Raw genomic sequence first — 26,798 nt, 5'->3', positions numbered from 1 at the left:
CAGAGAGAGAACAGTGGTATGAAGAGCCAGGTGGAGAGTCAGGGTGGTTTCCGGGCCTTGTTAATAAGGCTAGTGGCGGAGGGGAAAAAGCTGTCCTTGTGACGTGAGGTTTTGGTCCTGATGGACCTCAGCCTCCTGCCAGAGGGGAGTGGCTCAAAGAGTTTGTTTCCGGGGTGGGAGGGGTCAGCCACAATCTTTCCAGCACGCTTCAGAGTCCTGGTGGCGTAAAGGTCCTGGAGCGGCGGCAGATTGCAGCCAATCACCTTCTCTGCAGACCGAATGACACGCTGCAGTCTGCCCTTGTCCTCGGCAGTGGCAGCAGCGTACCAGATGGTGATGGAGGATGTGAGGATGGACTCAATGATGGCTGTGTAGAAGTGCACCATCATTGTCATTGGCAGGCTGAATTTCTTCAGCTGCCGCAGGAAGTACATCCTCTGTTGTGCTTTCTTGACGAGGGAGCTGATGTTCAGCTCCCACTTGAGGTCCTGGGAGATTGTAGTTCCCAGGAAGCGGAAAGACTCCACAATGTTAATTGTGGAGTCACTGAGTGTGATGGGGGCAGGTGGGGCTGAATTCTTCCTGAAGTCCACAACCATCTCCACTGTCTTTAGAGCGTTGAGATCTAGATTGTTTTGGTTGCACCACTTCACCAGGTGGTCAGCCTCCCACCTGTAGGCGGACTCGTCTCCATCAGAGATGAGTCCGATGAGGGAGGTGTCGTCCGCGAACTTTAGAAGCTTGACAGACTTGTGACTGGAGGTGCAGCTGTTGGTGTACAGGGAGAAGAGCAGAGGCGAAAGAACACAGCCCTGAGGGGATCCGGTGCTGATGGTCTGTGAGTTGGAGACGTGTTTCCCCAGCTTGACATGCTGCTTCCTGTCAGACAGGAAGTCAGTGATCCACCTGCAGGTGGAGTCAGGCACACCAAGCTGGGAGAGCTTCTCCTGGAGCAGAGCCGGGATGATGGTGTTGAAGGCAGAGCTGAAGACCAAAAACAGGATCCTGGCGTAAGTTCCTGCAGAGTCCAGGTGCCGGAGGATGTAGTGTAGGGCCAGGTTTACTGCATCGTCTACAGCATAGGCATAAAGTGTAAATTACTTAATGCTATATAGCCTACATTCTTTCTGTCCCTGAAAGCTGAGAGATTTATGAAACAGCCAAAAACCATCTCCTAAAAACTGTAATGACGTATTCCCGTCTGTGGAAGGCGCTGATACATCAAAATAGAGGATAAGGTTTGATCTTTACAGAATTAATTCATCACATCATCAGAAAGTATTTCTTTCTCTCCCAAACGCAGGTCCCAAGTGCCAAAGACTGTTATTAGGGGTCCAAGCCCGAGTCTGGAAGAACCAGCGGTAGCAAAGCTACGCCGCTCGCACAGCAGCGCTGTGGAACCGTATTGCTTTCCTAAGGTTTCTTATTATTCTTCCACTGATAAAACTGATGCTACAGCCTAAACTGTACATGGTGGGGGTGCCATTTTCAGGACCAGTCCAGATCCCTGCAGGGACCTGGGACAAAAAAATTCAGCCACTTACACCACTAGGTGGCGCTGTAACGCGTTTGGCCTTATAACTCCCAAACCGCACATCACACATTAAAAATACACATATCCTCACGTTCCCTGAATTTAGATGAATCTCCTGATATAGGCCATGCCCATTTCCGCCTAGACTTTTTTTGGCGTGAAAAATCGCAATTTATCGTAAACCTGCTTTTTCTTACTCCTTCTAGACCGTGCGACTGAGCATGAAACTTGGTACGTAGCCTCTCCAGACCGACCTGACAAAAAGTCTGATTTTTACGAAATTTTGAGTGTACCATCTCGGCCCACTCCTGAGGCCACGCCTACAGTGGGGTACGGATTCGTCAAAGTGGGCATGGATTCACCACTTACACTAATGTTAGCAATTTAAAATTTACAGTGTAGATGGACAATGGGCCATGGACCTTACCTACCAAAAATTACACACATGGACCACTAGGTGGCGCTATAATGACGTAAAACATCGCAGATTAGAAACCCTTATATCCACGTGTTCCTTGAATCCATCTGAGTCTAATGATATAGGCCACGCCCATTTGCCCCAAGAAGTTTTTTTTCGCAATGTCGTGCAATGCGCAAAACAAACTTCTTTTTTTCTATCTCCTTCTAGGCCGTGCAAGCTATTGGCACGAAACTTGGCAGGTAGCATCTCCATACGGACCTGACCTAAAGTTATCAAAATAATTTTGCTACGTTACACCATTCGCAATTTTCAAGCAAACTAATTTTCGTAGGTAGCCACAAAACACGAACGTTAGCATATCTATGCCAAATTAATAGGTATCAGGGCAAAACTTGGTACTGTTGTTCGACATCCCACTCCAAGCCTCCGAATTTGGTGAAAATCGGCCGTTAGGGGGCGCTATAATGAACGTAGAAGCCTTTTGGCAAATAAGTCAATGCATTTTAATGGGAATAATTTGTAATGGAAATATCTCTGCTGCAGTAAATGCTATCATCACAAAACTGATTTATTTTATTTTAACTGGTTATTGAAGCTACATGTTGATTACATTGGGTGAAATATTATAACACAAGACTTTTTATATAGATGCAGGCTGAATTATTTGGTATGTTTGGCATCTGTATAAATAATATAAAGTTATGTGGGATTCAAAATTAAGTTAATTGTTCACGCGATAAACAAAACTAGTTATAAAGATGGAGACACTAAATTACAGTGTGGAGACACTAGATTATTGAAGATGCAACAAATTATTAGTGATGAATTCTTACAATAAAGGACAAATCCGGCGCAAAATGAACCTAGGGGTTAATAACACGTGTACCAAGTCGACCGTTCTCTGGGATTTGTTTTTGCTAATGCTAATCGAATGTGACGAGTTTTAGCGTAAACCAATAATTAGCTAATAATGCTAGTCTTCGGGGCAGAGGGTAAAATAAAAAGAAATCACTATTTCTATACCACTAACAAGGCTCAAAATATCACCACACTTCCACTGTTGCATAATGAGGGTCCCTACATGTAAACCGACGCATTGACAACTTTGTAAGTGTACAGACAGTTTATGAAAAACATAGTTTAGAAAGACAGTACCGTTCATGTATACAGTCAGGCGCCATCTTGGGAAAACAGTCACGACCAGTCGAACGCTGTGCAACGTGAGCTGAACTGTCACTTGAAATTGCCCATGGTTCATGGTTTCCCAATGGGTCGATAGGAATTACGTTTGTGAAATGTAATTACATGGAAATGCATGAATTATATCTGTTTATGACTCACGTTGCACGTCGTTCGACTGGTTAGACTGTTTTCCAAGATGGCGCCTAGGGGGTAAGCCTCTCCCCGCAACGCTTAGCTCCTATGGCGCCATTTTGATGCTAACAAGCATCACCTCCCGTTAGCATCCCATTGACTGCCATTCATTTTGGCGCCACTTTGACAGCGAATAACTTTACATCTGAAGCGTTTAAAGACTCTATTTGTCCGTTGTTTATTTCTAAAGAAACACGACAATGTATAAAAGGCTCCATTACCTTGTACCTCACGTTATGGCTCCGTAGCAGACGCTTTTATAACAATAGGCTAACGATTGGGTCATAACCACGAGACTTACTGTCACACAGTAGAGGAATTACCGTATAGTACAGGAGTACTAATGTTAACTAGCATGTTAGTGATCAGTAATTAGCCTGTGCCTATGTTATATATATATATATATATATATATATATATATATATATATATATATATATATATATATATATATATATATATATATATATATATATATAATAAACTGTCTGTACACTTACAAAGTTCTCAATGCTTCGGTTTACATGTAGGGACCCTAATTATGCTGCCGTGAAAGTGTGGTGCTATTTTGAGCCTTGTTAGTGGTCTAGAAATAGAGTTATAAGCTAATCAGTGGTTTGTGCTAAAACTGGTCACATTCGATTAGCATGAAAACAAATCCCACGGTCAAACTCGGTACACATGTGTTATTAACCCGTAGGTTCATTTTGCGCAGGATTTGTCCTTGTCCCTGTAATAAATCATAGATTGTTAGAAATCTTGCTGGTTAATGTCACATATTTTTATTTTGACATGACATAGCACAAAGTTGCTGACTCTTATCAAAGTTGATGTAGTCGTCTCCGAAGTTGATGATGTGTTTCAGGGCACTCAGGATCAGTGAGTCAACGTCACTGTTGAGGTCGATTTCTTCATGGTAGTTCTTCACAGGGAAGATGCAGTTCATGGGGATTCCCACATTTACACTGAACTGCTCCATCTACGTTTAAAAAGAATCACAGCATCTCAGAGCTCAGGACAATATACCGATCAATTGGACTGATACAAATCTTATTAAAGCGTAACTCTCACCAAAATGCAACCTAGGGTGTTTTGGTGAATATACCCGAGTCAAACTTTTGTTTAAAAGCATAATTAGGACGGAAACGGCACTTTTAACATTGACCGTATTTTCTTTTTTTTTTTTTATTAATGGTATCCAGAGCATTACAGAAACACATCCACCATTAGAGACATCTTGCGTAACATTGACCATATTTTCATTTTGGGTCAAATGGCCTTTTGAATGATAGAGCTAGGGGCACTACTATGATTGCATCAAAATCACTATTTTTAAAACACTAAGAAGGCTGGACACAACATGAGACTTTGCTCCAAGTATCACCAGGGGCTCTACACATGAACTCAGCATTGAGAACATTGTTTGTGTACACAGAGTTTACTGAAAAGAAAGGTTTTAACAACTCACTTTAGCTGTTTGTTTTTCCGGTCGCTGCCATCTTGCCAGTCAAAAATAGTCGAGGGAGGAGTAAAGATGGAATGTTCCTAAAGCTTAGTTCCATATAAATGCACTGATAATTTGCTTTGTCATTAGTGAAAAACAATATTGACCTTGTAGTTGAAAAAGGAGCCTCACATAAGAATGACATTTCCTCCTATGGAGTCCGTTCATTCACACAAACAATGTTGTCAATGCTGTCGTTAAGGTGTAGAGCCCCTGGTTATAGTTTATATATCTTGGTCACTGGTGTAGTTAAGGTGTAGAGCCCCTGGTTATAGTTTATATATCTTGGTCATTGGTGTAGTTAAGGTGTAGAGCTCCTGGTTATAGTATATATATCTTGGTCACTGGTGTAGTTAAGGTGTAGAGCTCCTGGTTATAGTATATATATCTTGGTCACTGGTGTAGTTAAGGTGTAGAGCTCCTGGTTATAGTATATATATCTTGGTCACTGGTGTAGTTAAGGTGTAGAGCTCCTGGTTATAGTATATATATCTTGGTCACCGGTGTAGTTAAGGTGTAGAGCTCCTGGTTATAGTATATATCTTGGTCACCGGTGTAGTTAAGGTGTAGAGCCCCTGGTTATAGTATATATCTTGGTCACCGGTGTAGTTAAGGTGTAGAGCCCCTGGTTATAGTATATATATATATCTTGGTCACCGGTGTAGTTAAGGTGTAGAGCCCCTGGTTATAGTATATATATCTTGGTCACCGGTGTAGTTAAGGTGTAGAGCCCCTGGTTATAGTATATATATCTTGGTCACTGGTGTAGTTAAGGTGTAGAGCTCCTGGTTATAGTATATATATCTTGGTCACCGGTGTAGTTAAGGTGTAGAGCCCCTGGTTATAGTATATATATCTTGGTCACTGGTGTAGTTAAGGTGTAGAGCTCCTGGTTATAGTATATATCTTGGTCACCGGTGTAGTTAAGGTGTAGAGCCCCTGGTTATAGTATATATATATATATCTTGGTCACCGGTGTAGTTAAGGTGTAGAGCCCCTGGTTATAGTATATATATCTTGGTCACTGGTGTAGTTAAGGTGTAGAGCTCCTGGTTATAGTATATATATCTTGGTCACTGGTGTAGTTAAGGTGTAGAGCTCCTGGTTATAGTATATATATCTTGGTCACCGGTGTAGTTAAGGTGTAGAGCCCCTGGTGATACTTGGAGCAAAGTCTCATGTTGTGTCGAGCCTTCTTAGTGGTTTAAAAATAGTGATTTTGATGCTATCATAATAGTGTCCCTAGCACTCCCATTCAAAAGGCCATTTGACCCAACACGAAAATATGGTCAATCATAAAAGTGGCGTTTCCGTCCTAAATATGCTTTTAAACAAAAGTTTGACTCGGATACATTCACAAACACACCCTAGGTTGCATTTTGGCGAGAGTTACACTTTAAGTGTTGGCCAGACATGACAGATTGTGTCCGTCTTCATCAGGTTGACACATTGTAACAAAACACATAATTAGGCAAACAAAAATTGAGAATTGATTTGAAGTTGCTGCCTCTCTTCTAGAGGAATGATTAGAATCCAGACAAATAGATTTATATGGCTTTAAATAAGGCAAAAACAGATCTTTAGTATCCAGTATGAATTCGAATATTGGCAAGGATATTGAGTTTGGATCAGAATTGATATACATGCAGGGAGAGAATAAGTTTGGGTAGTGCTCGTATACTGAACAATTTAATTCATGTACCTCAATACATTTTTAACTGTGACTCCATCACTGTGCAAATTCATAATATTACTCATGAAAACATACCTTTTCCTTCAGGTAATTGACCTTGTAGACATTCTGTAAATTGTCTTTGATTTCAGGACAGGCCTCATCAATCTTGGTTAGAATTGCCATTTGAGGAATATCTACAAGAAGAACACAAAACTGAGTCCTGTAACTGACATAATAAGCACCACAGCTGCTCTTCTCTGTGATTACAGGAACTACAGAAGGGACTTCTTAATACTCAGGCTATGTTTAGAAGGAAACGATCTGAAGAGAAAACGCAAAACTGGCGTTGCGTTCTCACTTTTTATTCCGCGTTTAGACAAGCGTTTTGGGAGGGAAATCTGCGTGTAGTATGCACAGCAGGCGCCTAGGTGGTAGTTTGAAGCACTGCTACACAACACCAAGTCTGCTCGCCTGCTAGAACCTTCCTTGTACTTCTCTCTCTAGTAGCACAAAACCAAAACATGGCGAAGCGAACAACAAAGCTGACAATTTTGTCCGGACAAACGAGGAGGTGGCACAACAGGGCGTGGACCGGGAGTCCTACCAGTCAATATATATAGACATATGGACCGAATTTCTTCAGCAGTATCCTGTACCTGGAGGGACGTCATATCATCACGAGACTGTTCTCTTTGATTGACAGCGTGGACACAAGGATAAAGCCGCTATCTGTAAAAGTCAGATATCATCAAAGCTGAAAGACATTTTGATTTATGTAACGAAATATGGTGTGAGTCGCCAGCCACCACAACAATAGAGGCTGCAGACTTTTGTGTTTTTAACCTTTAGACTGGAACGCGACGGTGGAGTGTTTAAGATTTCCACTCTGTAGGGTGGTTTCATTTTTTTGAGTTTTTAAGCCCCAAAAACACCGTCACTGTCTAAACGAAAGGCACATCTGTGCATCGGTTTTCACCCGTTCTTGTATAAACAGAGCCTCAGTGTGGCTTACTGCATTAGGATTCATTTTTTTCAAGTGTTATTGATTAAAAACCCAATGTTTTCAGAGATTTCTGCTCTTACTCAGGTGAGTGGCTTCAATCCTGATTTGGCGAATCTTTTCTTCAATTTCTTTGTGCATGCAAGTTACCGTGTTGGCATCAATGACACAAACCAGAACATGCACTTTGTCGTTGTCAGTTGGATGGTTGTTGTAGAATGGGACCCCTCTGACAACCTATTATCACGATTGAACTGGAAAACAAGTTTGTATCCAGTTAAATGTCAGAAAGTAACTAGAATTCAGTATATAATTCAAAATAATAAACTTATTTTGTGGAAAACATTGCAAAGTAACTGTACCCCGTAACCGTCCTTCACTTTTCCCATCATAGCCAGTTTGACATCATTCACTTGGACACCGGTTGGACTCAGGCCCATGATGTCATTGAAGACAAAAGGGTAAAAGGTCTCTGGGCCTTTTTGGATATTGTAGGTTGTGTACTAAAAAGCAGAAAGAGAAAAGTGCAGTTATTAAGGTCAAGAAACAGCAAAAATAGACAGATCAATACTGAGTAACTGAATCAATGTTTAGGTTAATGTTAATAAATAACATCTGTAACTGATCTGCTCCAAAATGTAAGGGCTTCTTTCTTGGCTCATGCTTCACCTTTCCACCAGGTTTCATGAAAATCTGGCAAGTAGTGTTTCTGTAAAAATGCTGACAGATAGAAAAACAAACCAACCTAAATATAACCTCCTTGGCAGATGCAATAATGGGCATGTGAAAATTGAGATGCACATGCCCAAATATACATTTTTTGTCACATACAGTAAACATCTCCTCACTATCTGCTAGCTGTCTGTCCCCTGAACACACTGTAAAAAACATCTCCTCACTATCTGCTAGCTGCCTGTCTCCTGAACACACTGTAAAAAACATCTCCTCACTATCTGCTAGCTGCCTGTCCCCTGAACACACTGTAAAAAACATCTCCTCACTATCTGCTAGCTGCCTGTCTCCTGAACACACTGTAAAAAACATCTCCTCACTATCTGCTAGCTGCCTATCCCTTGAACACACTGTAAAAAACATCTCCTCACTATCTGCTAGCTGCCTGTCTCCTGAACACACTGTAAAAAACATCTCCTCACTATCTACTAGCTGTCTGTCCCCTGAACACACTGTAAAAAACATCTCCTCACTATCTGCTAGCTGCCTATCCCTTGAACACACTGTAAAAAACATCTCCTCACTATCTGCTAGCTGCCTATCCCCTGAACACACTGTAAAAAAAATCACGATCTCTGTTGACATCCCAGGCTCCACAAACATCAACAAAAACAAACTGTGCCAACAGTCTTCCAGCATTCCAGCCAATAACCGACAAGGATTTGGGGGTTGGGGGGGTTAGTGCCATGGATATATTAGTGCGCGGAAGGGAGGGGACGGGATGAGGAGGAGGGAGGGGCGAGCTAGCCTCCATTTTGTTTGAAAAATACTTCAAACGTCAACAAGAAGTGCCGTCACCCAACATTATTTAGAGCACCTTTAACTTCCACTGCAAAGGCAGAAACCTCTTAAAGGCAATTTGTACCCTTAGGTTGAACAGTATGTAATCGTAAATTAAAAAATACATTTCAGAAAGGTTTGCAAAGTTTTCATATGATAAAATAAATTTGGAATCTTAATCAATGTCGTTCACTTAGACCGGTGGGTGAGGGTGTATACCTCCAGACACGGCACCCCTTCTCTGCTTCATAGTCATGCCTTGGACCAGCTCTTAGTTGATGATGTAATAGTTTTAGACTGCCGGGGGACTTCCTTCCTTTGACACACTGAGCTCCTTTCTCCTCTCTCTTTCCATCTGTGTGCAGTCATGTCCCAGAAATGCTTGTTACTAACTTTGCTCTGAGGAGCTTATTCTCCAGAGTTCTTATGTTTTCTTGCCCCTCAGTTATCCTTGGATTAGGGTGGCACCTAAATCATGGTTGCAGCTGCCGACGTGGTCCTGCTTGGTGCCCTTCTATGCTCTGCTATGCCCTGCAGTGCCCTACTATGCCCTGCTAGGCTCTGCTATGCTTTGCTATGCTCTGCTACGCCCTGCAGTGCAGTGCCCTGCTATGCCCTGCTATGCCCTGCTAGGCCCTGCTACGCCTTGCTACGTCCTGCAGTGCCCTGCTATGCCCTGCTAGGCTCTGCTATGCTTTGCTATGCCCTGCTAGGCCCTGCTACGCCTTGCTATGCCCTGCTACGCTCTGCCGCCCACCAAGAGCCTGGGTCTGTCCGAGGTTTCTCCCTAAAAAGGAAGTTTTCCTCACCACTCAAGGTTTCTGCTTCAGGTTTCCTCACCACTGTCACACTGAATGCTTGCTCTTGGGGGAATTACTGGAATTGTTGGGTCTTTGTAAATTATACAGTGTGGTCTAGACCTACTCTATCTGTAAAGTGTCTTAAGATAAATATTGTTATGATTTGATAATTGAAATAAAATGTAATTGAATCAATGCAATGAAAAGTTTGTCATACCCCTTTGGTGAAACAGTCGTGAGAAGTGTTGTCCACCAAAGCCTGGGTGTACATTCTGCCTTGTAAGACACTTTGGACAGAGTTGATGAAACTGGATTTTCCAGCTCCAACCTGTCCATGAAGGAGAATCCTGAGCTGCTGGCCGTCAGTCTGAGGTCTGTAGTCCTTCACATACTGCAGATCCCTCTGGTTGTCTCTACTCAGGGAAAGGAAACATTACATTAGAGCATACATAGACTAAACTATATTTTATATAAACGTTACCCAGGTGTCACACAACTGGGAAGTTAATCAGGATGTCATGGAACAAGGAAACAAGTAAATGTGTATAGTTTGTGCAGTAAAAGATTATGTTGATAAAAGGTTCAGACACACTCACCCCCAGTTTATTTCCCTCCATGGTTTGCTGAGAACTGACAAATTGCACAAAAAATGTTTAAATGAGTCAAAAGAGAACCTCATTATGCAATGATGTGTAATTGTCCATAAATAAGAACCGGTTTTCTTTTTTAAACTAACTTACATGGAGGAGCTTCAGTTTCTTTACGTTCTTTTTTTCTCCAAAATCCTAAAAAAACAACAACTGGTTTATCAAAACACATCCAAATTATGTATTAACTGAAGTAAAAATATAACACAAAACCCAGGCTTTAAATACATAAAACATATAATAAAACTGCAGCTTTTATAAAAATACTATTAAATTTGTGTACAACAAGGAAGCGGACACCACACCCTCCCCCCCCCCTCAAAAAATTGCACTACCCTATCCTACCCCTACTGTAATTACACTTATACACATAGCCATATTCTACTGCTCTTCATACTATTCATCCTGCTCATACACTTATTCTTACTACTCTTATAATGTTACCACACTGCACATAGCTGTACATACTGTACATATCTGTCTATATGGTTCACACAGAATATCCATATTTATTCAGTTTTTCTTATTATATATTCTGCTAATACACTGCATATATCTATATTATTCTTACTACTAGTATAATGTCACTGCTAATACATCGCACATATCTGTACATGTTCATACATTGTTCATATTACATAGCCATATTCTGCTCTTATAAGTTAACTGCTAATATACTGCACATATTTATATTTAATTTATATTACTCTAAACCACCTTCTGTAAACTAACTGTATACTACTATACACTGCACTAGATTTCTTGTCCTGCCTATGCACCACCCGTCTGAATCTAATCTAATCTAATCAGTTCTTGATGAGCATATTTTGAATAATAATAAAATGTTGAAAGTGCTGCACAACTAGAGAAAATACATTAAAACAACACAATTCAACATAAATAAATGAAACAAGATTCACAGAAAGATAGAAAGCCTTTCTAAGAAGAGAATTAAAAGCAACGATAGATTTGGCTGACCTAATTTCTGCAGGAAGGTCATTCCAGGGTTTGGGGGTCCGGACTGCAAAAGCCAGATACTTCTTAGTTCTTAGTCACCAGTCAGACTCTGGGTACGACCAGCAGGCCACAGTCAGCCGATCTAAGAGGATACACAGGCTCATAAGGAGTCAGAAGAGCTTTAATATCGACTAATTAGGATCCGAAATAGGTACAATACTGACAATACTTTCAAAAACACAGGAAGCACAATTTTGTTACACATTTGAGGATAATGGAAACTTCGTACCTGTGTTGTTGTACTGGAACAAAGTGAGCAAGAAAGACCAAATATAACACTTGGATGAAGTGTTGTAATTTATGTTGCCGTTGATAATATCAATAACGGATCCTTTTCATCAGGATGTTTGTTTTCTCTTTTCAAAGCAGAGTTTTATTTTATGTAAAGAGGCAGTATCATTCATTTTATAACAACTAAACTTCTTGCTACAGTTTAATTTAAGACCCATACATCACATTTAAGAAAAAGTAAAGTAAACAAGAATCTTTTCAATCCATCAGATCATCACTGCACTCAAAGGGAAGATCTGTTCAACAGGTTACTGTTTGCTTAACATGTGTAATGGGTGTAACGGCATGGCCCTGTGAAGGGCAGAAGTTATTTAGCGATACCTGTAATTTGCACTCTCTCTCTCTCTCTCTCTCTCTCTCTCTCTCTCTCTCTCTCTCTCTCTCTATCGGTCCGCAGAATCAGGAAGTGCAGCGGGGTGTACGTGTGTGTAGGCCAAACATTTTGCATGCAAATCAGTCATCACGACATTAAAACATGCTGCTGGTCTGAATGAAACCTAAAGGACCATCTTTGAGTGCAATATTGCCTGTCATTGTTTTTTTCCCACATTCATTCAGAGTAACAGGCGTTTATTTGTACAATTTGTTTTCTTTCTTCGTTGGGTTTTTTCGTCTTCTTTCATTTTAAATATTATTAAAGGGTAAAGTGCAATATTGCTGACGGGCGCTGTGCAATTCTAAGGCTGGTGATAGGTTCAGATATAGCTTTAGAGACCCCTTATTGCTTGCTAGTGTGGATCGAGGTGTTAAGCAGGGCTTAATTTTTTAGGCTACAACATTTTTCTTCACATAGAGCAAACATCTCCTCACTATCACAAAAACAAACTGCGCCAACCTGCACCACGAACCATAACAAACAGTGTTCCAGCCAATAACCAACAAGAAGGAGTTGGTTGAGCCATCACTGCAGCAGCGTTAGCATGTAGGCTACTTCCACAATGTGTATTCATGGCTCAACCAACTCCTTCTTGTCAGTTATTGGCTGGAACACGGTTATGTTTGGTGGGGCAGGTTGGCCAGTTTGTTATTGTTGGCGTTTGTGGAGCCTGGGCTGTCTACAGAGACCACTTTTTTTACAGTGTGTTCTAGCAGATAGTGAGAGGTTTGCTGTATGTGACAAAAAATGTTGTTGCCTAAAAAAACTCGTCACATCACTTAGAGGACCTTTAATCCCCACATGATAGGCTTACGGGCCAATGTAAGGTAGTCACTAAGGTAGCCATCCACAGATAGTTAATCTTGAGGATTTACTGTGCCACATTTAAGTTTTAAAATTAAAACATTCATAAGGCAAAACATTTTTCTAATTTTAAACGCTTAGTATTCCATGCAAAAAAAAAGATATGTTGTCAGGATTTACTAAAGCGGAACCCAGAAGCAGACCAGAGGCCTGTACTACGAAGCAGGATTTGGAGTTAACGAGGTAACTTCAGGCTCAACCCAGGATTTTCTGTACTATGAAGGTGGATTAGTTGTTATCGGGTTCAATCGCCGTGGTAACTCATGCTGAACACCTAAACTGGTCGGGAGCAGGTTAAGTTGGAGATCAGAGATCAACCGGTGTTAAAGCACCGCCTACTGACCAATCAATAGATTGGTAACGGCGTCACCATTCTTAAAGAAGATCAGGCGGAGCTCGGTGCAGAGAGGGAGAGAGAGGGGGAGAGAGAGAGAGAGGGGGGGAGAGAGAGAGAGAGGGGGAGAGGGTGCGCTCATAAAAGTTAAAACATTTAGAGACCCCCGTTAACATTCCCTGATGGGTATTTTTATGAAATATATACATTTTAATGGGAGGGAATTACATATTGGCTTCTTGAGCCGTGTGTCGCCAATGCGCATAATTGGTTTGAATTATGTTTTTATATTTTTTATTTGCTCTCACAATCGCTTCCCACTGCCAGGGCTGCAACTGAAATGATAGGCTAAAGCAAAGACAGTTTATGGAAAGCACAAGTGTAATTATGGTCAGATCATCGTCCTGACTGATGGGGAAAGTGATATTGATAAGAGTAATTTACGCATCTACAGCGTTATCGGCAATTATTTTTTTTTTTTGCCAGCTTTCCTTCCTGTTTTAGGAAGCAGTGACTGTATTACGTTTTGCCTGTAAAACCGAGTCTGTGTTCTTCATATTTATGTAGAATTATAATTTGCTCTTCTTATATAAAACATGCAGCTCTGGTAGATGTTTGCGATTGGTCGTACTGTGCAAACACCACCTCTTTTACGTGAACATGTGCCGCTGGATTGGGTAACCCTGGGTTGATTGAACTAGTTGTTAATCACCATCGTGATACAGCTTATGCGGGACCACGGTTGTTAGGTTTGGTGAAGCCGGGGAACTGAAATAAATCCAGGACATGTTAATCTGGATTCCTAGTACAGGCGGCCACATTCCCCCAACCGCGCACCAGCATGTTTTCCCCTATGTTTAGCTATGTTGACAACATGCACCCCACATTTTCCACTACATCCATACAGCCTCATTCATCACTGATACTGAAAATCACACCTCACCTTTCTCTTGCTTGCATTATTATTTAATAAATGTCACTTTATCATTGTAACGTTACTATGTATCTCTCTCTTTTGTTGTGGCCTGTGAGACGGTCGTAACATGTACAGTACAGGCCAAAAGTTTGGACACACCTTCTCATTCAATGCGTTTCCTTTTTATTTTCATGACTATTTCCATTGTAGATTCTCACTGAAGGCATCAAAACTATGAATGAACACATATGGAATTATGTACTTAACAAAAAAGTGTGAAATAACTGAAAACATGTCTTATAGATTCTTCAAAGTAGCCACCCTTTGCTTTTTTTGATAACTCTGTAAACCCTTGGTGTTCTCTCAATGAGCTTCATGAGGTAGTCACCTGAAATGGTTTTACCTTCACAGGTGTGCTTTGTCAGGGTTCATTAGTGGAAGTTTTTCCCTTATTAATGGGGTTGGGGTTGTGTTGTGCAGAAGTCAGGTTGATACACAGCCAACAGCCCTATTGGACAACTGTTAGAATTCATATTATGGCAAGAACCAATCAGCTAAGTAAAGAGAAACGAGTGGCCATCATTACTTTAACAAATGAAGGTCAGTCAGTCCGGAAAATTGCGAAAACTTTGAATGTGTCCCCAAGTGCAGTCGCAAAAACCATCAAGCGCTACAACGAAACTGGCTCACATGAGGACCGCCCCAGGAAAGGAAGACCAAGAGTCACCTCTGCTGCTGAGGATAAGTTCATCCGAGTCACCAGCCTCAGAAATTGCAAGTTAACAGCAGCTCAGATTAGAGACCAGATGAATGCCACACAGAGTTCTAGCAGCAGACACATCTCTAGAACAACTGTTAAGAGGAGACTGGGCGAATCAGGCCTTCATGGTCAAGTAGCTGCTAGGAAACCACTGCTAAGGAGAGGCAACAAGCAGAAGAGATTTGTTTGGGCCAAGAAACACAAGGAATGGACATTAGACCAGTGGAAATCTGTGCTTTGGTCTGATAAGTCCAAATTTGAGATCTTTGGTTCCAACCGCCATGTCTTTGTGCGACACAGAAAAGGTGAACGGATGGATTCTACATGCCTGGTTCCCACCGTGAAGCATGGAGGAGGAGGTGTGATGGTGTGGGGGTGCTTTGCTGGTGACACTGTTGGGGATTTATTCAAAATTGAAGGCATACTGAACCAGCATGGCTACCACAGCATCCTGCAGCGACATGCCATCCCATCCGGTTTGCGTTTAGTTGGACCATCATTTATTTTTCAACAGGACAATGACCCCAATCAAGATGGTTTGGGGTGAGCTGGACCGCAGAGTGAAGGCAAAAGGGCCAACAAGTGCAAAGCATCTCTGGGAACTCCTTCAAGACTGTTGGAAAACCATTTCTTGAAGCTCATCAAGAGAATGCCAAGAGTGTGCAAAGCAGTAATCAGAGCAAAGGGTGGCTACTTTGAAGAAACTAGAATATAAGACATGTTTTCAGTTATTTCACACTTTTTTGTTAAGTACATAATTCCATATGTGTTCATTCATACTTTTGATGCCTTCAGTGAGAATCTACAATGTAAATAGTCATGAAAATAAAAAGGAAACGCATTGAATGAGAAGGTGTGTCCAAACGTTTGGCCTGTACTGTATATAATAAAAAAATAATAACATTAATACATTTTGTGGAAAACATAGCAAAGGAACTGTACCGTGTAATCTTTCTTCACTTTTCCCTTCATAGCCTGAACGAAATCTTTACCTGGACCCCAGTGCTTGGAGCCAGGCCCATGATGTCATTGAAGACAAAAGGGTAAAATGTCTCTGCGCCTTTTTTGATCTTGTAGGTTGTGTACTATAAAGCACATATAGAGAAAAGTGCAGGTAACACTGAGCAATCAGTACCCAGCTAGCATATAGTAAACCACAGTGCTGTAGTACTCAAGTCCGGTCTTGAGTACAGAATGTGTACTTGTTGGTATTTGCACACAGACTTGTCTCAGACTGGGCCATTGGACCAATAATCTAGTTGGTCTCTATCGAGTTTTTTCTAAAGTAACTGCCTTCTTGAAAACAAAACCTCTGGGACACCTGGGTAGCTCACCTGGTAGAGCGCACACCCATATACAAAGGCTCAGTCCTCGACGAAGCAGCCGCAGGTTCGGTTCCGACTAGCAACTCTTTACTGCATGTCATTCCCCCTCTCTCTCCCCATTCATGAATCATGTCTAACCTGTCCTATTACAACCAGAGTTGTCTCTAACACAGGGTTTCAGTTGCAGCAAATATGACAAGAAGTTATTGATATAAAAGTTACTTCCTTGAATGTATGCTAAAAATCACTACCATCTGCTAACACAAATTCCTTGGTCTGCTTTGCGTTTGAGTCAGATTGAAATATTCTCTTGAACCCAGTGAGACAGGTCTGTTTGTTACATCAGCACCAGACTTCTGTTGAAAGCTTTCACACTAGCTTAAACAAACCAAAATGCACCAGAGTTTGTTTGAACTGAATAAAGCTGTTTAGGTATTTTGTAAAATAACCCTAATGTAAAGAGCGTATCTTTGGTCAAGAAAATGTCTCTCCAGCCCTTTAAAATCATGCAAAATGGAAAAACATCCAACATAAATAAGAACGCATCAGTAAGATTTTTTCAAATTTCTTTACTGAGAAGTAGTTTTAGTAAACCAGACCTTAACCACAAAAGATTAAACAGCTCTAGCACAATATCCTGACAGGAAGTCAGTGTAGTGCCGAAGCTGCTAAAGTGAGCATTCTTTTTAACTCTTTATTTACCTTCTACTGCAAAGACATAAAACGCAAAGGGATTTTGTACCCCTGGATTGTAGTATGTAAATAATAAAATACATTATTATACATTTCATAAAGGTTTGCAAAGTTTATAAGGCATAATTATTGGGGATGTAATCTTAGAATAACAATCAAAAGTTCTGCCCCTTACCTTTTTGGTGAAACAGCTGCGAGAGGTGTTGTCTGCAAAAGCATGTGCGTACATTTGGCCATGTACGACACTTTGGACAGAATTGATGAAACTGGACTTTCCAGCTCCAACTTGTCCATGAAGAAGAATCCTGAGCAGCTGGCCATCAGGCTGAGGTTTATAGGCCTTTACATACTGCAGATCACTCTGGTTGTCTCTGCTCAGGAAAGGAAAGTATGGACAGTAATTTTATAGAAACTTAAAAAAATTTTATGCCCAGATGTTTGAAAGGTAACAACGTGGAAGGTAATCAGGATGTCATGAAACAAGGAAACGGACATAAAAAACAAGGTGATTACACAACAAGAAATGTGTGCAGTTTGTGCAGTAAAAGATTATGTTGATAAAAGGTGCAGACACACGCACGCACGCATGCAAGCACACACACACACACACACACACAAAGTGTTAAAGATGCAGACACACTCACCCCCAGTTTATTTCCCTCCATGGTTTGCTGAGAACTGACAAATGCACGACACACGTTCAGATTAAACAAAAGATTATTCAAAAATACAGTCATCGTGCACCAATGTAATGTTCCATAAATACGAAACAATCTTACGTGGAGCTGCTTGAGCCGAGTGTTCAGCTCCCATGGCTGGATAATAAAACAGGTAAATAAACGATAAAGGGGGACTCTAAATGAATTAAATTGAAGTAAATCATACTGAACAGACACCAATTTAAAATTACGATTGATTTTATCATGTTGACAATGAAACAAATATAATTTAACAAACACAGGAAGCACGGGTTTAATATACATTTGAGGACAATAAAAAACGTCTTACCTGGGTTGTTGTACAGGAACAAAGTAAGAGAGAAAGATGAAATATGAGCCTAGGACTAACAGTTTGTAATTTAATGTACGTAGCTGTCAGTAATGTCAAATACAGTATTTAAAATTAAGTGATCCTCCCACAGAAAAACAGGAAATTCCCCCTCGTCTCGTCACCCACAAATTTACTTTCAATTTCATCAGGATGTGTTTTCTCTTTTCAAAGCAGAGTTCTTATTCTCAGACTTTTTTATTTTATGAGAGGCAGCCCCAATAATTTTACTTACTTTACTTAAACTTCTTGTTACAGTTTAATTTGAGGCCTATTAGTCACATTTAGGAAGTAAACAAGAATCTTTTCAATCCATCAGATGACCACTGCACTCAAAGGGAAGATCTGTTTTACAGGTAATCATCTAAATATACATTAACATTAGGGATGCACCAAATCCAAGATTGGGCTTCTGATTGGGCTGAATATTGTGCTTTTTGACTAGGTTCTAGTTTCTGCCGAACCTTAGAATTTTTTCCCAGCGAACCAAACCCTACGCTTGCACTCGGCGCGCTATGCTGGTTGCCATAGTGACGGCGCCGTTGATTTCGGGAAGGTGTTTACGTGTAGGTGGCCGTTCATGGAGAATTTTACGCAGAAGGGGGGCGGTCAAGCAGGGGCCCGCTAGCCAAAAGAAGGCGGAGGCGCCCACACCTAGCCAAAGAAGTGATCCAGCCGAGCCCGTCCACCCTGCAATGTCAACCTGTCCCGCAGCGGCAAGGACCCTAAACTATACACAACATGGCCGCCGTTACAACATCTGGTACGAAACATCCGAAAGAAGACGAGTTGTGCACAAAGGAATCTCCAGACAGCAGCCAGGATGCAGCAACTTCAGGTACAGCAAAGGAAGGACAGTCACAGCTAAAAACTGGACAGCGCCTCTCCCGGGCTGTCAGCTGTTCTCCCTACAGTCAGGGGGAGCGGAGCGATTTCACCCCCCCCAACATGCCTTCATCATACTCTGGTTAGCGGAAATTTGCCAAACAAAATTGTCACTCAGCTGGCGATGGCGATGTGGTTTCCTACGATGTGAAAAGAGCGTGTGAATTCAACAAAAAGTTGTTACATTTAACTAAATTTCAGAGGCTGTGGATGTTGTTTACTTCATTCATGTGTTTACTGTGTTCATGGACTGAGGATGGGCTAACAAGTCAGCACAATCTCAACCAGTGGGTTAGGTATTCAGCCAAACATCCCCACTAAACACACACACCACACATGCACACACACAAACAATGTCAGGTGTTTTAACTCCCTCACCAACATGTTTGGTGAGGGAGTTAAAACACCTGACATTCGTTGGGCATGTTCACATCACCAAAAGGGGATCCGCTGATTCTCTGAAGAGTTGTGCGGTGTATGAAAGTGTCTCTGAAGTAATCTTTTTTAACCCTTTAAGTGCAATTGAAGGCAGCGCCATTTAGAGAAAGAGAGAAAGAAAAGAGACGGAGGGACTGAGGAAACAGTCAGCTGTTCCATAAACTCTCTCTCACTGGTTGGGTGTGCATAGCTGTCATGCGAAAATGTGGTGCAGGAATACAGAAAATCTACATGCACGTTTCCTGTATTCCAGCACCACATTTTCACATCGCACTAGGAAGAAACTTAAATTGAATTAAATTAAATTAGAGGCCTCAACTGCTAAAATTTCTGGAAAAAACATTCACAAAATCAGGAGCCCAGTGAAAGTTTCAGTTCAGACGTGTTTTATTTTTTAACAGATAAAAACACGGCGTTCACTCTTTATCTGAAACAAGAATCTGGACTCTTTGCAGCTGGTTTGGATGAATTACATAAAAACGCATGAGGAGTTTAAAATTAATTTGTTCCAAAATGATAAATCAGCAACTGCAGATGAATGACAAACGGTTGACAACGCCCCTTGGAAATCTAAAATGTTTTTAGAGCGATTTGTTCTGGCGAAGTAATCTAAATGTATGACCAGAAGATAAATACTGTTACAGACTCAAACCTGGCTTTAATAAAATATTGCTCAAACTAAGCCGTTGCACCTTTAATAAAACATTCAAGTGCTCCGGCTTTGGGATGGGAGATGGTGTGACCACAGCTCTAAGATTTTTTTCCAAAATTAGGCACTATGTTCCCACATTTCCTTTTTCATGAATTTGTATCAGATTGTATTCCCCTTTCTCCCAATTTGGTAAGCAATTACACCCAACCTATTATCCCCTAACCCTACTAACCCTAACCCTGTGGGAACATAGGGCCTAATTTTAAGAAGAATCTTAGAAATGTGGGAACATAGGGCTGTGGGAACATAGGGTTGACCCCACAGAGAGAATAACAGAATACATAAAGTATTCTGTTGATGCCTTTTTTTGTTCTTGTGCCGGGAGCGTGCCTATGTTCCCACATTTCTAAGATTTTTTTTCAAAATTAGGCCCTATGTTCCCACATTTTATCCTCCTTTCTCCCAATTTGGTAGCCAATTACACCCAACCTATTATGCCCTAACCCTAACCCTACTAACCCTAACCCTGTTGGAACATAGGGCCTAATTTTAAGAAAAATCTTAGAAATGTGGGAACATTGGGCTGACCCCAGAGAGGGAATACAGAATACAGAAAGTATTCTGTTGATGCCTTTTATTGTTCTTGTGCCAAGCTTTGAGTTATCTATTTGTTTTCTAGCTGAGTTTCCGAGCGTCTCAGACCTGCATGCGTCTGTTTCCTACATTAATGCATCACTGTCAGGTTCGACAGTGAAATGTTGCTGCAGCGCTGACAAATCAACTCCATTTCCTCTTCTGAATCGTTTTTTTTTTTGCAGGTTTGAAGCTTTTCCTGAGAGGCATTGTGGGCGTATAGCTGAGCAGTTTTTTTTTATTCCCAAGAAGCATTGGCAGGTTAGATTGACAGCTCACCTCAGGTTATAGAGGACGAACGCCCACCAGTACTGTGGACTGTCCCTTCTCCATTAGGCTGTAAGTTACATTCTGCAAATGACTGGCTGTCCTTTTCATACAGCTGAAGGAGGGGGGTGGAGGGGTGTGTGTGCAGTGTGCATCCAACCGTGGTGAGAGGATAATGGGAAAGCAAAGAGCATCATTACCTCTCTCCACGCTGCGCTGCACCTCTCGCCTCCCCCTGAACCGCTGGGAAAAGATGGAGTGGACGTCACTGTGACTTTGACGCTTTGGATCTGGACTAATTTTTGGCGACATCTACACTGCTACGTTTTGGTTTTAAAAGGGAATATCTTCTGCTACGTTTACACCTCGCGCTTGCATTACTGCAGCGTTTTCACAGGGAGCGCGCATCCCATAGCCCTATGTTCCCACAGCCCTATGTTCACATATTTCTAAGAATGTTTTTTTCGCTTTAAATTAAGCCCTATGTTCCCACATTTCTAAGATATCTCTCAAAATTAGCCCCTATGTTCCCACATTTCCTTTTTAATAAATTTGCATCAGATTTTATCCCCCTAACCCTAACCCTAACAAATGTTGTGGGAGGATAGGGCTTAAATTGAAGGGAAATGCAGTAACACAAGACCTAATTTTGAAAATGTCCCAGAAATGTGAGAACATAGGGCCTAATTTTGAAAATGTCCCAGAAATGTGGGAACTCATTTTCAGTGAAAAGAAATTTCCCCTAAAACTTTAACATTTGAAAACACTGCTGCCTCCGTTTTGGTTCCCAACTATGACATGCCCCTCATATATATATATATATAGAACAGTATACCCACTACAATACATTCGACTACACCACTGGTTCTAAAACTCTGCGGGTTGCTTTGTAGTCTGGACGGGCACAAACTGAGACATTTTCAGTCAGTCAGTCTTATCGGTTAGGTAGCTTACAGACGATGGTTGGTGTTTTAAGCCCCCAACGTCGTCTTCCAGGCAGCGCTGCCGGGAAGGCACTAGGATTAGTCAATGGTTAGGGTTAGGGTTAGATTTAGGCAATGGTTAGGGTTAGGGTTAGGCAATGGTTAGGGTTAGGGTTAGATTTAGGCAATGGTTAAGGTTAGGGTTAGGTGCCTTGAAGTCAATTTTGGGAACTTAAAACACCATCGAGCCTTACAGACCTTTCAGTAACAGTTCCACTTCGTCGTCGCTCCAAGCTAATAAATCTCTGCTCTTACTTTTCTTTCTCCAAAGTATTTTCTGTGTTTTAGACTTCTACGTCCATGTTTTCTAACCGCAGAGTAACGTAAGATAATCTCCTTCCTGTTTACACCGGCACGCACATGCCCAGTGTGTGTTAAAGGTCATGTGATGTGTGTTGTCAGACGTGTTAGTATGGACGGAGATTAGTTCTGCTACTGGAGCCAAAACTCTTGTGTAAAACGCAGCTGAAAATGTTAACGTAGCAGTGTAGCTGTAGCCTTAATCTTGGACTACATTGTGAAAATGTTTTTATTGCTTCAGGCACAGTTTCTACGGCAGCAGCTTCCACGAAATCTAAGCTGTAAGCATCTAAAGCACCGACAGCATGCACTGAGTTCAGAGCCGGCCCAAAGCAGACATGACAGAAGGGACTTCATCACTAGGGTTGGGTACCGAAATCCTTTCTGCACAACCTGTAGGAATCGGACCAGATTAGAACGCATATTTCGGTTCCACTTAATGTGTCGACTGAAATATTTTCCCTCTGTCGCACCGATACGGAGAGTTTTCAGAGCGCTATAACACGTGGCTGGGTTAGCTCAGTTGGTAGAGCAGGTGCACATATAGAGAGCAGTACTCCTCGACGCTGCTGTGGGTTTGACTCCGACTTGCAGCCCTTTGCTGCATGTCATTCCCTCTCTCTCTCTCTCTCTGTCTCTCTCTCTCTCTCTCTCTCTCTCTCCCTTTTCATGTCTACATCTGTCCTGTGGAAATAAAGGCCTAAAAATGACCAAAAAACATTATCTTTAGAGCAATAGAACACAATCATAAAGTGTTTTAAAGTTAAAATAGATCTATTTTTTTGTACTTTATATATATATATATATATATATTTTAAATAAATCTCTACAAAACATATATTATTTAAATGTTACTATGGGTTTTTTTTTTCAGAAAGCTTTGGACCGGCCCTGTTTGAGAAGGCAGACAGCATCTACAGCTGCAAAATGATGGCTTTCCTTTTTCTTTTGTAACAATCAGCAGGTTCAGACCTTTGGTATGAGAAAGCTGCGGCAGTTTTTAAAGGATTTTACAGTGTTTTGGTGCCTGTGCAGTTTATTTTAAGCTTCTCTTGTCCAAACAGAGCTTTGTGTTCTCTGCTTTTTTTTTTGCCGACATTCGGCTGAATCCACAATCTGTCCTTTCCAACATTTGGTAATTGTTCCCTCCCCCAGCCCACCTCCCACCTCCCCTCCTGACTATGAGCCAGAAAGCCACAGCTCCTCAGCTGAAAACTCCACACTTCCCCTGCTCCGCTGCGAGGATTAGACATACTCCTGGAGGCTGTAGCTGTCCTTGATGTCTTTCGGAGGGAGTTTGGAGGGAGACGAGTGAGCCTTGTGCTCAGCTTTCTCCTGAGGAGGTTTCTGCGTCTTCACGTTGTCCATCTGCAGCTGAACCGTCTTGTTGTGCCGGTTTTTCGGCTGCACGTTGTCCGTCTGCTCCGGCTCTCGCCTCCGCTGATCGTCTCGCAGCACGATGAACCTGTCGGGGTGGTCGTAGGAGGGAGCGTAGTCCGGGCGCCCGGATCTTTTCCCCGGACACGACAAGCAAAAAATCACCCCTCCAGCCAGGAGGAAGCCGGCCGAGATAAACGTCACGCACAGAGCTCCCCCCGGTTGATATTTGCTGCTCTCCGGCAGGTCTGTCGTCAGAAACACCGTGATGACTTCGTTGGTGAACCACGACGCCGGAACCAGGCACAAGAAGCTGGCGAGGACAAAGCAACCTCCGGCGGCGATGGCCGTGTGTCCCTTGGCTCGGTGGCTGCCCCCCCAGCGCGTGCATTTAAGCCCCAGCGAGGCCAGGCAGAGCCCAAACGACGCCACCATGCAGGACAGAACCATGGCGGCCCGCATGGTCTGCAGATGCGCCGGCAACGACAGCACCGAGTTCTTCATGGTGCAGCTGAAGACGCCGGAGCTGTACCACACGCAGTCCATCCACAGCCCCTGCATCTGGGAGATAGGAGTCATGAAGTGGGACCACGCGTCCACGCTCACCTTCCAGTTGGGAAGCAGAGTGGCCACGGTCGCGCCGAGGACGCCCAGCAGCGCCAGGGCGAACGCCAGGATCTGAACGGCTGCGGACAGCATGGCTCAGCACCCTCCAGGTCCCAGGTTGGCGTTGGCGTCACCCCCGGCAGGTTCCTGACAGCAGATAATTCCTCAGCGCAGGCTCCAGCGGGCTGCAACCAGAGGAGAAATGAGAATTGGAGTGAGCGTGGGAGCGTGACGGACGCACAGCTGAGGCTGCTGAGGGGGATGCGTTTTTTTTAAATTTCTTTTTTTTTGATGTGCGAGCTCGCTGATTGCCTGCATCAGTTACTCTGCATCAGTTACTCTGCATCAGTTACTCTGCAGCTGATGTGGTGATCATTGACACTCAATTATGTCCATTTAAAGCTGCAGTCCCTTGGGTTTACCCCTCACTGAGGGTGTTTTTTACTGCAGGAAACATTCGGCACTTAAGAGCTGCAAAGACGAATCAATTTGAGTAATTTTAACAGTAAAAGCTGTGATAATCAGCTTCTTAAATGTAAATATTTTCTCGTTTCTTCTCTCCTCTGTGACAGTAAACTGAATATCTTTGAGTCGTGGACAAAACAAGACATTTAAGGACGTTTATCTTGGGCTTTGGGACAAAAAAAAATCCCCATTTTCTGACACGTTATAGACCAAACACCTAATCGGTGAATCAAGAAAATAATCAACAGATTAACTGACAATGAAAACAATCGTTAGTTGCAGCCCTATTCAGCACAGAGGACAACCTAAAAAGCTCTGTTAAGAGTGAAGTTATTTGGGTATTTAACCGTGATGTCCTGATAAAAGTCAGCCATCTGCAACAAGAGGAGAAATGAAGAGAGTGAAGTAGTCTGGCAGCTGGATTCTTACCTGTGTTGCGTCCTCGGCAGCGTCTCCTGAAGTGATTCCTGAGGACGAAGCAAAGAGAAGCCAGTGGGAATGAAATGAAAACACAGGGCGGGCGTGTGGGTTAAACCGTCTCGAACTACCCCTCTGCCTGCTGCTGTATCCTTGGCAACTGTTACATACAGTTTCATCCCATTCTGCATCCTGGAAAAGATGCACCAAGCGTCTGAATGGCAGAAAACATTCATACGAACAAAAAACTGACCCAAGTCTGCTTTTCAGGTTTGGTTTCAGCAACGTGAAGGTCACCGGCGCTGCCGAAGGAGCCGCAAAGCAGCGTTCTTATCTGATGAGTTGATGGCAGGGTACAAAACGCCGCAGAAATGGCTCTCTTTGTCGCATTTCCACCAAACAAAGCAAATCCGTTCACCTGAAAATGATTGCCTTTGATTGTTGTCTATGGGTGGCGCCGGTCAGATTTGGTTTTCGTCCTTTTGCTTGGAAGAGATAACACGGGGAAGAGTTTTACGAGCGTTGCGGTACAACCTCTTAAAGATGACGCTGAGCGTGAAGGTAGAAGCTCATTACTGATTATTTTCTGATAATATCTGAGCCCCTCTCGCTCTGGAAAAATGGCCACATTTCAGACGACTGACAGTCAGTCGTTTGTGCTTTTAAAACATAAACCATGCACCATTGGGTCGGCTTTATTTTTCATCCTGGTTTGGAGATAAAACCCGCTGAGGTGTTCTTTGTCCAGCTGCAGTGTGAGTCAAGGTGTCGCCCGTCACGTAAGCTGTGTGAAGAATGGCCCACTGCAACACACTGATAAGCGTCCGCAGCCTGAACGGGTGGGCGGGCGGGCTGCAGCGGGACTCCAGCAGTCAGTCAGTCAGTCATTGGCAGCCTGTTATTACCATAATCCTCCGGTCTGCGTCTTATCAGCCTCAAAACCTGCACAGACACGAGCGGCTTCCACAAAACTGGAAACGATAAACACACAGTTTCACCAACCAGACTCCCTGTGGGAAAACACCACATTTAAGTGCCCTGTGTGTGTCCTTTCAACCATCAACACCGCTTAATTAACGTTGTGTGTTGTTGATAAGAACTCATAACAAATAAAAACACAATAAAGACGACTCTGTTTCCCACCGGAGATTTGGAGCGATGAGGTCATGTTGTACGCCAAACCAGCAGTTAGTGCAGCTTTAAAACGGGCAGATTTCTAATGGGAGTTTGGTACTGTGGATACAACTGTGTGTTGTTCCCAAAGCTTTTGGATTTTGGACCCTTTAAAAAAGAAGCAATATGAACTTCTGATACACACATTGTTTCAGCTGTAGAATTTTAAAGGCCTGAAGAGGTACATTTTTTTTTATTTTTATAAGAAAAACTGCAACATTTAATAAAAAGTCATCAAAACGAAATCCATTTTTTTAATCCAAGATTTATCTTTGGTCCTAAATCTCCGTTTGGGAACGTTGATTTTTATATTTAGGCATTAAGTGGTCAGCTTGTGCACACATTCAATTCTTGTGTTGTCTTCTCAAAACGACCGTGCACTCGTTGTCCTCTATAGAAAATTAACACTGTTGTCATGCTTTTGTTTTTGGTGAATTTGACATTTTTTCTGACATTTTTGCCCCTTTTCTCTTTTACAATTTTTCTGAAATTTGTGCCCCTTTTTTTAACCA

General features: G+C 42.3%; 2 protein-coding genes across 3 annotated transcripts in view; both read right to left on the bottom strand.

The window, feature by feature from the left end:
* Nucleotides 1-920: 920 nt before the first annotated feature.
* Nucleotides 921-18,243, bottom strand: LOC120546447 (interferon-induced protein 44-like; the record flags this gene model as incomplete). The annotated part of the gene is made up of 13 exons (XM_039781374.1): nucleotides 18,052-18,243; nucleotides 17,823-17,858; nucleotides 17,688-17,721; nucleotides 17,219-17,414; nucleotides 11,446-11,566; nucleotides 10,561-10,605; nucleotides 10,417-10,450; nucleotides 10,038-10,233; nucleotides 7,871-8,011; nucleotides 7,592-7,745; nucleotides 6,602-6,702; nucleotides 4,146-4,308; nucleotides 921-1,072 (listed from the first exon to the last, which is right to left on the bottom strand). Coding segments are annotated over exons 5-13 (1,008 nt in total), but the record flags the coding sequence as incomplete, so codon positions are not given.
* Nucleotides 18,244-23,425: 5,182 nt separating this feature from the next.
* LOC120546767 (claudin-20-like) overlaps nucleotides 23,426-26,798 on the bottom strand; it is a 5,053-nt gene continuing 1,680 nt past the window's right edge. Inside the window, exons 2-3 of one of the 2 annotated variants that reach the window (XM_039781947.1) lie at nucleotides 25,126-25,163; nucleotides 23,426-24,416 (exon numbers count right to left, since the gene is read on the bottom strand). In XM_039781947.1, coding sequence (XP_039637881.1) covers nucleotides 23,494-24,324 — 831 coding nt within the window. In that variant the 5' untranslated portion in view covers nucleotides 24,325-24,416; nucleotides 25,126-25,163 and the 3' untranslated portion in view covers nucleotides 23,426-23,493. Of the gene's footprint in view, nucleotides 24,417-25,125; nucleotides 25,935-26,798 lie in introns of those variants that run through there. The other variant, XM_039781946.1, reaches the window with a different exon arrangement.

The sequence above is a fragment of the Perca fluviatilis genome, chromosome 18 (assembly GCF_010015445.1).
Source record: "Perca fluviatilis chromosome 18, GENO_Pfluv_1.0, whole genome shotgun sequence".
In the NCBI taxonomy this organism is placed as follows: Eukaryota; Metazoa; Chordata; class Actinopteri; order Perciformes; family Percidae; genus Perca; species Perca fluviatilis.
The sequence above is the reverse complement of the archived record's forward strand: the minus strand, read 5'-3'. Positions and strand labels throughout refer to the sequence as shown.